Raw genomic sequence first — 12,538 nt, 5'->3', positions numbered from 1 at the left:
TCTCCATTATCAGTGGGTAAAATAAAGCTTGATACATCTGTTCCTGGATTATATATGCATATAATTATAGTTAATATTTATAGTGGGTTAGAACACCTAGGCCCAAAGTTAGCAAACCGAGGTAAGGTATAAACCAGCACATACTAGTAGCAACAACGTGGGCCGATAATCACTAAAGGGTGCTATGCTTTAGCACGTCTTAACTCCCACAGCAACCTTTAGTGCAGTGGTTCCCAACCTTTTTTACATTGTGTACCCCCTGTTAGAAAATATTTCCTCCACAAAGCAATTATTAATACATTTTAATGCTTACTCATCAGACTATTGCTAGCAAAATACTGGATCCAGTCTGTACCCAGGCAGTATTGTGTGCTGAGCTCTTGAAGGAACACACTTTTAATAATGCCCCAAACTGCACTACACAGAATGTGCAGACAGCTTGGGTGGTATAGCTGCCAATCACTGTGAGAACTTCCAAAGTCATGCCCCACAATACCGTGCTGCTGTGGATGCAAAGCATTGTGGGAAGCAACTTTGGAAGCTCCTGCTGTAATTGACAGCTATACCACTCAAGCAGTTTGGGGCCATACTAAATGTGCAGTCCACTCCCAACAGAAGATCAAGAACCCACTATAATGCTTGTGATCCACCATTACATATTTTTGGGGGCGAACCCCTTGAGTTTCCTGTTGGGAATCACTGTTATAGTGAATATGGGCCATGGAGTAGCATAGTGGTAAGAACACTGTCACTCTCTTTCTCACTGCCTCTTAGTGGGTGTCACTTTATTACATTGTTAGAAATATTCTGATATGAGGCAGGTTGTCTTGTGCTGCATTTGCTAAAGTTAAGGCCAACCAGTGGTTCTTCTACACTTTTCCCACCTTCTCCTTATCAGGGAGCCAATTTACAAAATAAGTGGTTTGATTGCATGCATTAACTGTAGGAAAGATGGCAGTTTGCCATTTTATAAGTCTCACCATTTAATATTGTCATTTATCTCCATCTGAGGTGGTATGTACCAACATTTAGTAAACATTCAGTAACTCTGGGCATAAACATTAATGATAAAAAAAGCAACAGCATATTGATAGCAGAGCTGCTGAATGTGCTGGTGAACTGTACAGCATGTTGTAGACTTATTATGATTTATAGTAAAACATACAGAGATGTAGCAAATGATATTACACCCTTTAGCCTAATGTGTTGCATTAACTACTGTTATTTAACAGTAGCGCTATTGAAAACAATGGTTAAGGAGATAACACGCTCGTTGTTTAACGTATTCTTTTGGCGTTAACTTGTGTTAACAGGGGGAACAATGTCTGCTACAGCTCAGCCAGTTTCTACATACTCATTATTACTTTTTAATGATACAACAAAAACAATTCTCCTTCTTGACCCTTTAATGTCTACTAACTTTCAGTTTGTAATTATTCTTTATTCTAACTCTTGAAGGGTGAGATTTTTAGTTATTGGGCCAAACGGAACGGTTGTCGCCGAAACTCTATGGTCAGATGACATCTTTCTTAGAATAGGTGAGTTTATGAAAATGCTTCCTACAGTACAGTATATGAAAGTAGCATATATAAAGTGTACAGTAATAACATGACAGCATTCATACTGATAGAAGACTGACTAATTCCCACTATCAGGGTTATTAATTAAAGCAGCAATACCCTCTTCATGTTTATTTTGTACCCCGCAGTTTTTTATAGGATGGGAACCAGAGATCCTCTGGAGCTAATCTGCACTATTTTCAGTTTCAGGGATCTATGGTTTTCGAAATGCTTACTGGGTTTAAATCTCTGCTGGGGGAAAAAAATGGGCAACATCGATTGGTTGTGGCTTCCTATTGGACGACCATTGATTTAAATCTCATTTAAAAAATAATAGCGGTAAATATCGCGGGAAACAAGAAGTCCACGGAGATGAAAACAAAAATCAGAACCATTAATTACAATGCTGTATTCATAAAAGCAAAATCAATTAAGTATTAATCAGATATTAATCAGGCTAAAAAAATACTCAAGTACAGATAACTGGGGAGTAAATTTTTGAAGAAGTTCTAAAAATTGTGAAAAGTTTGATCAATCTTGTAAACTGAAAACATATAGAGAAGTTGTGCAATTTCACTGTAGAATCTTCATATAGCTCAACCCCGTTATAACGCGACCCGTTAAAACATGAATCCGCTTATAACGCGATGCAAGCATTTGTCCCAATTTTCTTAGTTATGAATACTTTACAACATGATTATTGGTATATGAAATACTTTATTGTACCATGCATACAATTGTACATTATTTCTAACGCGATTCGCTTATAACCCAATGTGATTCTTTGGACCCCAAGCACAGCGTTATAAGGGGGTTGAGCTGTACCTGTACGTGGCTATTCTACTGTATATATAGTTTTGGTTCGTACTTTTTTATCAAACTTTTTCGGCTTAAAAATACCCTCCATGAATAGCATTTTTGTTAACTTCTGTAATTTTACAAAAGTTTTATAATGCAATAGAAAATGCCACATTCGAAGCAAATGTCGAATTTTCACTAAAAACTCATCCATCTCTAGTTTTGGTATCACACCCAAGTGTGTAAAATAAAGAGAAAAGAACAAATGTAAAGAAGTACATCTTAATGGAAAGAGTAGTGAATTCATGGAACAGCCCCCCAACTGAGATGCTGAGACTAATACAGTACAGTAAGAAATGTGGAAACTGCCTGTGATAGTCACTAGGGTATCCCGGTGGGTCAATTGGTTCTTACAGTACCTGCTGTCTATTTCTTTGTTTCTATATTTTATGTTTCTGTGGTGAGATTTTATGAGGTTATTTATATATTATATAATACTCCACAAGACATTATTTTACATTTATATCATATGAATTTTTCCCCACAAAAAAAACCTAAAAATATGTGGGAAGAGAGAATAAACGTGGCCATAATATATTTTATTTTCCAATGAGAAAGGTAAAACAGGAGAATCATTCATCTTTGTAATAAGTGTGCATTGACTGATGTATACCTGTTGCTTCCTGCAGCACAGGATCCTTCTACCATTGACACCCGCATCAGGCATCACAGCGCTGGCATGATCGTAATAACCACAATCCTGTCTATTCTCATTACTGGCTTATTTGCATTTATTACTGCCGGCTTCTTCCAAAACTGGTAAGTCCAACCACTTTAAGACAATTATGCTTTATTCCAAGCTATGAGTCATTAAATCATTCTGTATCAGTTATTATCCTCCTATAACTGTTAAAAGAAATTCTTTGCCTAGATCTAAAACTTTACAGATTTGTTGTCTTCCCATATCTGACTTTATTAAAGTACAAATCAATAAAACATTAGATAATTATCTATTTGCCTGCTCATAACAAGTCAGTGAGTATATTTTTGCTCTCTCCTCCCTGAAGCTCACACAATGTATGGTGAAGCTTTAAATATAAATGAAATGATGCACAACATATAAAAAATAAATCTGTCCTTTGTGAGATGATAGTAAAGGCCTGAAATAGACACACTCAAAGCCATGGGGAAGGCTAAGGAATAGTACTGTAGTTATATTGATTCTCTTCAAACCCCATTTTTATGTTTCCATGACATCTAATATTGATTGAGCATATTGACAGACTCAGTTTCCTGACCTTAAATAGAAGGCTATCAACTTAAAGGGGAGAGAAGTTTGTTTTGGCTTTATAGTACCATCATCAGGTACAGAAACTTTAAATGGTAATAAGTGTTAGCTACAGACCAGAATATTGGGTGTTGCTGTAAATAAAATTATTGTATTTTCCTAGTGATTCATTATTATTTTTTGAGCACCTGAAGATATTTTTCAAGGTTGCTTTGACTGTTATATGCCACGAGCTTTCCTTTTCTATTTTTATAAATATTATCGTATTTGGTTCTTCCTCATCGATTTGTGCCAAGTTTTGCTTTGCTACATATATTTTGATAGAGCAGTCCCATGCTAAGGAGCCCGAGATGCAAACGAAATGAGCTGCAATCACAGAAAAGTACCTCCCATAATCAGGAATAATTCCCGTTTTTCCTTACTCACACAGCCCACCAAACTTCTACATAAGTGCATTTTATCCTTCCTATATTATTGGGCATGTGGTACTATGTACAGTACCAGGTAGTGGATATTTGTTTGGCATATCCTTATAATTTACTGTACTCTAAAGGCCTTACAGGTTTTAAAAGGAAGAAAACTTATTGTATACAGATTTAATCAACTTAATCTACCCATATTTACGTGTTTGTTGCTGCATAGAAGTCAATTTGGTTGAAAGATTTCACAACCCCAGGACAGATGTTTATGCAAGTACTTGTGCTTCAACTTTTTTGCGAATGGTATATAAATTAAACTTTATCAAACAAATATCTCATTACAATGAATTGTGTTTATTAATACTAAAAAAAATAAGCTCTTTTATGCAGCATTTTAACAATGTTTACTTACTCTGGTTATTACTACAGTGTATATGTGAAGGAAGATATATCTCTGGCGCCTATGATGTACCACACATGGGTACAAATTTCAAATCATATAAATGTATATATAACAAAATATATCAACTGTATACAACCCAGACTGGCAGAAGTATCAGGATCCAGGGATGGAGATGTCATACATATGAAAAATAAGAAAAAATGCCAAACATAGCATAATACTGCATTATTGAACTATGATAACAATAAAATAAAAAAACATATAACAGAAACATACATGAATTAACCTATAACAAGCCGGAAGCTAGAACGCACAACTGGTGTACACTACCGACACGTTTAATTCGAGCACGGCTAGCACCGCAAGCCGGGGGATGCCCCGGCGTGCTAGCCGCACTCCCTCAGCGTGCCGCGCATCACCGATGCGCGGTCACGCATCATCGGGTGCCTGCGCCCCCTGCACGCGCGTCCATGGCTCCCCGAGGGAGCCCTGGTGTCCCGCGATGTGGGGGACGGCGGCAGGGGGTTCCGGGGGACCCGGCGGACCCGGCAGCGGGAGGGAGAGCGCCCCGATCGGAGGGCGCTCTTCCGCTGCTTCGGCGCGCGCCCGGCACCCTCCGGCGCGCGCCAGGTTACTGCTGCGGCCGAGAACGGGCAAATGCTCGAATAAACTCGGCCGCAGCAGTACTTCAAAAATATAAAAAACATTTATTAAAAAACATTTTTTATTATAACAACAACACTATAAATATGTTTTTAATAAATGTTTTTTTATATTTTTGAAGTACACCAGTTGTGCGTTCTAGCTTCCGGCTTGTTATAGGTTAATTCATGTATGTTTCTGTTATATGTTTTTTTATTTTATTGTTATCATAGTTCAATTATGCAGTATTATGCTATGTTTTGCATTTTTTTTATTTTTCATATGTATGACATCTCCATCCCTGGATCCTGATACTACTGCCAGTCCGGGTTGCATACATTTGATATATTTTGTTATATATACATTTATATGATTTGCAATTTGTACCCATGTGTGGTACATCATAGGCGCCAGAGATATATCTTCCTTCTCCTCTAGCACTCTCTCTGACCGGGTGGTCAGAGACATATTTCATGCTGCCCCTCATATTCTATTCACCTGTTAGAATATTAGGCATTTTTGTGCACATACATAGTACACATATACACTTTTTAAATTAACGCTTCCTTTTTGTTCTGTTTGTTACAGTGTATATGTGATACATTTTTTATTCCCTAGGTATTCTTATCTTTGACTCAATCAACATTTGTTGCACCAAAATATAGTATATTGAGTTGCATAGTGAATGCCATAGTTAGGGCTTGTTAGATATAGAAATCAATGGCTGTTGAAAATGTGCACAATGTTATGCACAGCTCTGAAACATCCTGAATCCAGGAGGATGTCCTTGAGCTTCCAAATTAGAACTGTGGAAGCAAACCGTTTGACTTTTCATCTAACAACCCATTAGTAAGCTAGTTTATTAAATGCAACTGCTTACGAAACAAAAAGACGATTGATTAAAATCTGATTGATTGAAATGCGTACAATATATATTTTTTTTTACAGCTCCAAAATTTGTCCGTGGAAAATTTACAGTTTCAGCAAACGTCAACGCCAATGTCCAGAGCAGGAATAATTCAACATGACCTGTTCTGCCAGAGAAATTGTCTTTCCTGAGTAATTATTTGTATTACCTCTTCGTCTAACTGAACACTGTGAGACTGATTAATGAAGGTTCTGTGTCAACAACCTATGATACTGACCTGAAAAAAGTTAACGCCAACCTACAGTAGTATAATTATTGTGTGGTTGATAAAAAACTGCACTTATGTGTGTACAGCAATAGGTTCCATTCTACTTATTTGTAAATAGCCAAATAAAAACAGAACTGGGAGTTTAAACACTAAGCAAACATTATTTTACAGTTGATCACAATGTAAACCGCTCTCAGCCTAGACAAAGACTTTGAATTTGAATAGCTGAAAACCATCAGTGCCAGAACGCTGAGATTCTGTAATAATAGAAATAAGGTGACTTGACACTGGTAACTACTTATGTTTGTTTTTTGTTTTTAAAGCTAGAGAGAATGATATCTCTCCTGACAAAATATTTATTATGGAATTGTAACCTCTCAGTTTATCCTACTCACATAGACACAACCACTAACAAGCACGCAGTTGTGTAACCAATTAGGCCACGCTTATAGTGCTGGCGACGGCGACTCGACCGATGACGTAACCTGTCGCCTCCCGCGAAAGTTATAATTAGATTTTCCGCGACTGTCGCCACCGACGTCACGAAAGGGGGCAGGCCGCGGTTTCTGATTGGTTTAGAGACAGTCACATGTGGCGACTGTCTCTAAAAAATCAAATAGACCCGACTTCAAATTTTTTTGCCGCTCCGTCGCCATCGCGCTTACTATAAGTGCTTGCGACGGAGCCAATGTATTTGATTTAGAGCGACGTTGCATCGCCAGGCACTATAAGCGCTGCCTTATATAGCACTTTTATTACAAGTGTTTTATGATTTAAGAATAGCACAAAACAAATATTGCAGTATATACATATCGCGTTTTTAGAAACTCATACATAACTGAAGACCTATTGCTATATTGATTCCAAAGTTGCATTGACTAGTGATGAGGTACAAAAAAACAGAAAGCTACTTGAGAATTTCACAAACAAGTATGAAGTCAGGAAGAAAACAGGTGGACAATAAAAGACAATATGAAAACAATTATACTGAATAACTAGAATTTCACTTTTAAAGGCATTATGGGTTACTGATATTTTACTTTGCAGTGGGACTTCACTGCAAATTGCATCCTTAAACAAATATGCATCAATCTTTAAAAAATATTTTTTCTGCTCATAGTCAGAATTAAAGTGCAAAAAAAGGACATAAATACTTAATATTCCTTTGCTGGGTAGGACAAAGTGTACGAAAGCATAAGTAAACTCACATAGGGCATATTTACTAAGTGATGCTCTGCATTGGCAAACCTTCTGTGGCCGGAAGACCCCTTACAGTCCATTCACTTGAATGAGCAATAAGCATGACATTTAAACATTGGTTTAAGTTCTGTTTAAAAAGTAGCCACCTGTACTTAATGTCAGGAGAGTCTAATTTTGTAATTTAGTCAATTTTTTAAGATCATATTTTGAAAGGTTCATGCTAGATTTATATTCGAAGCAGCAATCCTCCATTTTTTGGAGTGGGGTGGGTGTGTTGGGGTTTATCCTGCCTGAACCTGGGGTTCTCCTGAAGCTGTTCATAGTTCTCTGACATCTGGAGATATCTGAGTTATTTTCTATTTTTTGTGTGCCCAAAAATCTTTTTGAGACATGAAAAAAAACTACAAATATGGACGACAGGACAACAAACATGGCCGGCAAGCTAGAATATTCTTTCAAAAATGTCAATAGGGTCAAGGCTCCCCACAGCAGCCAATAGATAGCATCCTGGTTTTCTATTGGTGATTCAGTGGTCATTTTGACACTTAGCTTGATGCGACGTCAAATTAATCTGCGAGGTCATGTGACGTCACGTCATGTCACGTCACGACAGCGTCATTTGACACATGTGATGTCACGTCACATGACCCCGCGGCAATTTGACGCCGCGTTGCCATGGACACGAATCCTGACGCCGGCAGAGTCAAGGTAAGTTTAGAGTTGCAGACGCTTCACGCGATCCCCCGGCATTTAATTTAAATGCCAATTTAAATGCCTTGGGGAAGAGAGCGGGGCCTCTGCTCCGCGCCCCCTCAGAAAAATGTGGCGCCCCCCAATTTGTTCACCCCTGCCCTAGCATACAGTGCTTCCACCTCAGCAAGGGATTCTGGGAAATGCAACTCAAATTGCACTCAAATTAAAAGCCTTTGCATAATCTATATTATCAATGCACTTTTCTGTAGGTTATGTCTTGAAGCCTTGAAGCAACTTTGATGAATAACTGTCTAGTTCCGACAATAAAAAATAACACAACCTCCAATTCATGGTTACTGTGAACCAATATTGCTTTTAGTCCTCTGAATACTGTACAAGGTTTCATAGCATTTATAATTTGTATTTAATTCATGTATTATGAATGTTTTATTGCTAAACTATCATTTGCAGATCTGATGTTAATTTCTGCCGTGAAATAATGTTTACAAGTGGAATTTATCTGTTAATCAAGTGTTGCTTTCAAAAGTGCTGCATCTCGTTATTTGTAATGGTATACTGTAGATCAGGCTTACAACATTGCATATTTAATTCTTCTGGACTCTTTGAAAACATTATTTAAAGTTATTTTCAAATCCCTGATTTAATTATTTAAATGGGCAGACTAGATCGGCCAAGTGATCCTACCATCATTGCTCTCTCTGTTTCTTTCCTTCAACTTTCTTTCATTATTTTCTGGTGTGGCATCTGCTTGGATCCCAGTGTTTGTGCTTATCTGTATTTGTATTTTTTTGTGAACATACTGTATGTAGAATGTGTATGTTTATGGGTAGGATAATTTACAGAAGATTCCTTATATTAAACTGTGTTATTAATAAGGGAATTTAGAAAGGATTCTTAGCAGTGTGATGGGGGATTGGGGGGTTGTTAGGTGTTGCAAACGAGGAAGATGCTGTGCTCCATAAGATGTTATTGCTTGTTATTAAAATGTATCTCTCATTCAAATGCATTCCTGCTTTCAAAACCCACACAGATTATTAATGTTCCATTTGTAACAGGGTTTATTTGGTAAGTGACTAAGCTACCACTAGTGCGCTAGGTTATAATTTTTGCAAGAGTTCTTTGGGGAGATTCAATAACTTACAGTACCATTGCAATCCTGCTTTAACTATAGTTGATTGTCTCACAGTTAGTCACTTCTTACTGGATTTGTCTCTCAGTCATGATACCCTGCTGCTGTGGCAGTGATCACAAAAAACACTGTTCTGTTGTTGTTATTATTATTACAGGGCAAAAACGTGAATAAAATAATGATGTACTTGGGCCCTCCCTCCCATGGGTTACAGATGGGACAGTTAGGTCTCACACTCAACAAGCCAAACACTGTGCTAACCTAGATGTTATGTTTGTTTCTGGAAAAGCAGACTTGTTTGGGCTCCCACAGAAAGGTAAACAAAATAAGTTAAATGGTTGTGTTGGGGGTGGCACCTGGTGATATCTGCCATGGATAGGATAGAACTGGTGGCAGATAATTCAGTTAATTCTGCATTCCACACACAACCAGCCAATCACAAAATTGTATTTTAATTTGGCAATTAGACATTCCCAATCATAGCAAGTGCAAACCAGTCCCACAATATTATGTAATACAGGATATAGAGCGCAAATACTCCCAGGTATATGCAAGAATAAAAAAAGGGGGGGGGGATTAGTGCAACACAGCAAAAGGTCAAGATCATCACACTCACATGCTATGTATTAGAATAAGGTGATGAAGAGGTTAACCCTCTTAAGGTGGTGAATGGAACCTCAGTATTGCAGGTGTGGGATGGGGGTCAGAGATGCAATTTACTGAAACAAACAAAAAAGAAAAATCTCTGTCTTAAGCATTAAGACCACCCTGGGCCCAGGAACCGACACAAATGAGACACACCAGCCTCACTCTTCTCTCACTTCCATCCCTGGGGCTGATGTCTGTCCTGGGACCAGTTGTACATTTCTCCCTGTTCTGTGATTCCTGTCACTGCACAGTGTAACATTGCAACAATGGTTCCGCTTGCTCTCAGCCTGTTGCTTAATAATTTTTCCACTTGCTGAGTGGTATGATCCAGGACCCCCTGGCTGTTTGTTTTGCCCTGCCCCTTTTCCTGAATGTCAGGTCATATCCCTTTCCTCTTTCAACCAGCAGCCTTCAGGAACTGTTATGTCTCACATATACTTCTGATAAAGTTTAATGTATTTTACCTTACCCTGAATTATTGCACCTACAGTACTACAGTCCCCCACCCTTTTTTTTTTTTGCATGTTGCCGCTATTGCTCAATAAAAGCTTACAGAAGAAAGGAAGGACTTGGTGTGAATAAAAGGGGAATGAGTTATGTTACCTGGCTCTACCCTTAAAGACAGTGTGCCTGGAGTCAGAATAGTAAAAGACAACTCTACAGGAGCTGCAGTAGAACAGTTTTCTAAAGGCCAGTCACTGCCTCACAGATGCAGACAGCTTAAGAGAGTAGAGCCCCTTCATATACACAGGCTGCCACTGCAGCGACAGCTACACAGACTAGCAAGCCCTGCAGCTCTGCACAGCCCACAGTGAGGTTCAGCATCAGACCGACCCCTACGCTACGTACTACTCCTGATAAGGCTAGTAAGGGCCACGCTAACAGACATCCGCCAGGACATGGGTTAGACCCACGGACACCTGAAAGTACAGCTATCGCTACGCTAAGCACTGCAGGACACCGACAGGCACCATCTGAGACATTCGTCCATTGCTAACGCAGGTAACAGACTGCACGCCACATACACTGGCTAAAGGCCAACATACACCTGGAGCATGGCAGAACTCAGACCCACACCAGACACCACGCATGAGAGTGACAACTCAGACACTGAGACTGCTACACAACCGCAACACACGCAAGGAGGCGCAAGGCATAAGCGAACAGTTACACTTACACAGAAGGGCTGCGAAAAATATGAAGCCATTGACGCGCACCGCGACAAGTTAGAAAAGGCCTGAGAAAAAACTGGACTTGAAATGCGGAATGTTGCTAGCATTGGCGATTATGAGAAGCAGCTCCAGCAGGCTATAATCCAATTAAGATCCGACCACTCATGCTACTGAGTGCTGTCAGAGACATACATCACCTACTTGACCAGTACAAATACTGGTGAAAATCTGCAAGAATGAGACTTACAGAATAATATCGATCTAACGCTTATGCTCACCACAAACCTAGACCGGACCGCAGGGCTGAGGTGGGTGTGTGAAAACACCGACCATAGACCACGAAGCCGGGTCCGGGTTGCGTAGTCCGTAGTCGTGCGTAGCCGGGTCAGGATTGGAGAAGACAGAGTAGTCCATAAGCAAGCCAGAGTCAAGGCAGGTGGCACAGGAGTGAAGGTTGAGGTCACAGGCAAAAATTCGGCAACAGGAAAAACTTCAGCGAAGGCGCTTCAGCGTAGGTGCTGCAGCGCAGTGGGTACAGGAACAGGGAACAGGGTAGAAGGAAGGCGACGGGAAAAGCAGGAGTGCAGACACACCACAGGAAACACTGAGGAACAGTGTAGCCGCTCAGCGTGGCGAAGGCGATGTCTGCCAGGAACTAGGAGAAGAGGACAAGGCCAAAGTCAGGCCAAACAGAGCTGCTTGTGGCAAGCACAGTTACTTGGCAAAAGTATTATGTTCAGCCACTTCCTGTGGGAAAGGGCAGCGGCTAAATCGCACCATCAGCCAATGGGACCAGAGCTCCATATGAGGCAGCAATAGGCAGGCTGCAGAGTAACACCAAGAGCAGGTGATTCTGATTGCAGGTTCAGGGAGGGATTTGTATGGAAGCTCTAAAGCACTGTGAGAATGAGTTCCAGCCAAACCCAGGAGTGGATCCCTTACACATGGAAGCTGAGAGCAGAAGAAAGAACCTTTTGCTGGAAACTGCATCACAGCGCTCCATCGCATCCAGGCATTCCTCAAGGTCGGCAAAATCAGCGCAATCTAATGCGTCTAGCGCAAGTTCAAATGCTACTAAGGCATGAGCTATCGCAGAGGCTACACACGCAAGGGCTGAATACACTCAGAAAGAGGCAGCCATGAAACTACAGAGAGCCCGCCTAGAAGAGGAGGAGCGGAGGGACGCTGCAACCACCGCTGCAGCCGCTGCCATAGCTACTGCCACCGCCACTGCTACAGCCACTGCGCGTAAGAAGGCAGAGTTGGACGTGAACTTAGAAGCCTTAAGTAAAGAAGAGGATGCCGCCGCAGCCCAAGCGGAGGTCTTAGAAGCAGCCGCGAGACACAATGGCGGGGAACAATCGTATAGTCGGATAGCTTCACAGGATCCAGCCCAACAAATTAAAGACTATGTGAGGAGCCTCCCCAGT

General features: G+C 40.3%; 1 protein-coding gene across 1 annotated transcript in view; it reads left to right on the top strand.

Annotated features, from left to right (window-relative positions):
• Positions 1-9,188, top strand: part of LOC142489303 (uroplakin-3b-like) — a 43,116-nt gene extending 33,928 nt beyond the window's left edge. Inside the window, exons 4-6 of the mRNA XM_075589826.1 lie at positions 1,459-1,538; positions 3,047-3,176; positions 6,058-9,188. Coding sequence (XP_075445941.1) covers positions 1,459-1,538; positions 3,047-3,176; positions 6,058-6,127 — 280 coding nt within the window. The 3' untranslated portion in view covers positions 6,128-9,188. The remainder of the gene's footprint in view (positions 1-1,458; positions 1,539-3,046; positions 3,177-6,057) is intronic.
• Positions 9,189-12,538: the final 3,350 nt, after the last annotated feature.

Source organism: Ascaphus truei, chromosome 3 (genome assembly GCF_040206685.1).
Source record: "Ascaphus truei isolate aAscTru1 chromosome 3, aAscTru1.hap1, whole genome shotgun sequence".
NCBI lineage: Eukaryota > Metazoa > Chordata > Amphibia > Anura > Ascaphidae > Ascaphus > Ascaphus truei.
This window is presented reverse-complemented; position numbering and strand designations above follow the sequence as displayed.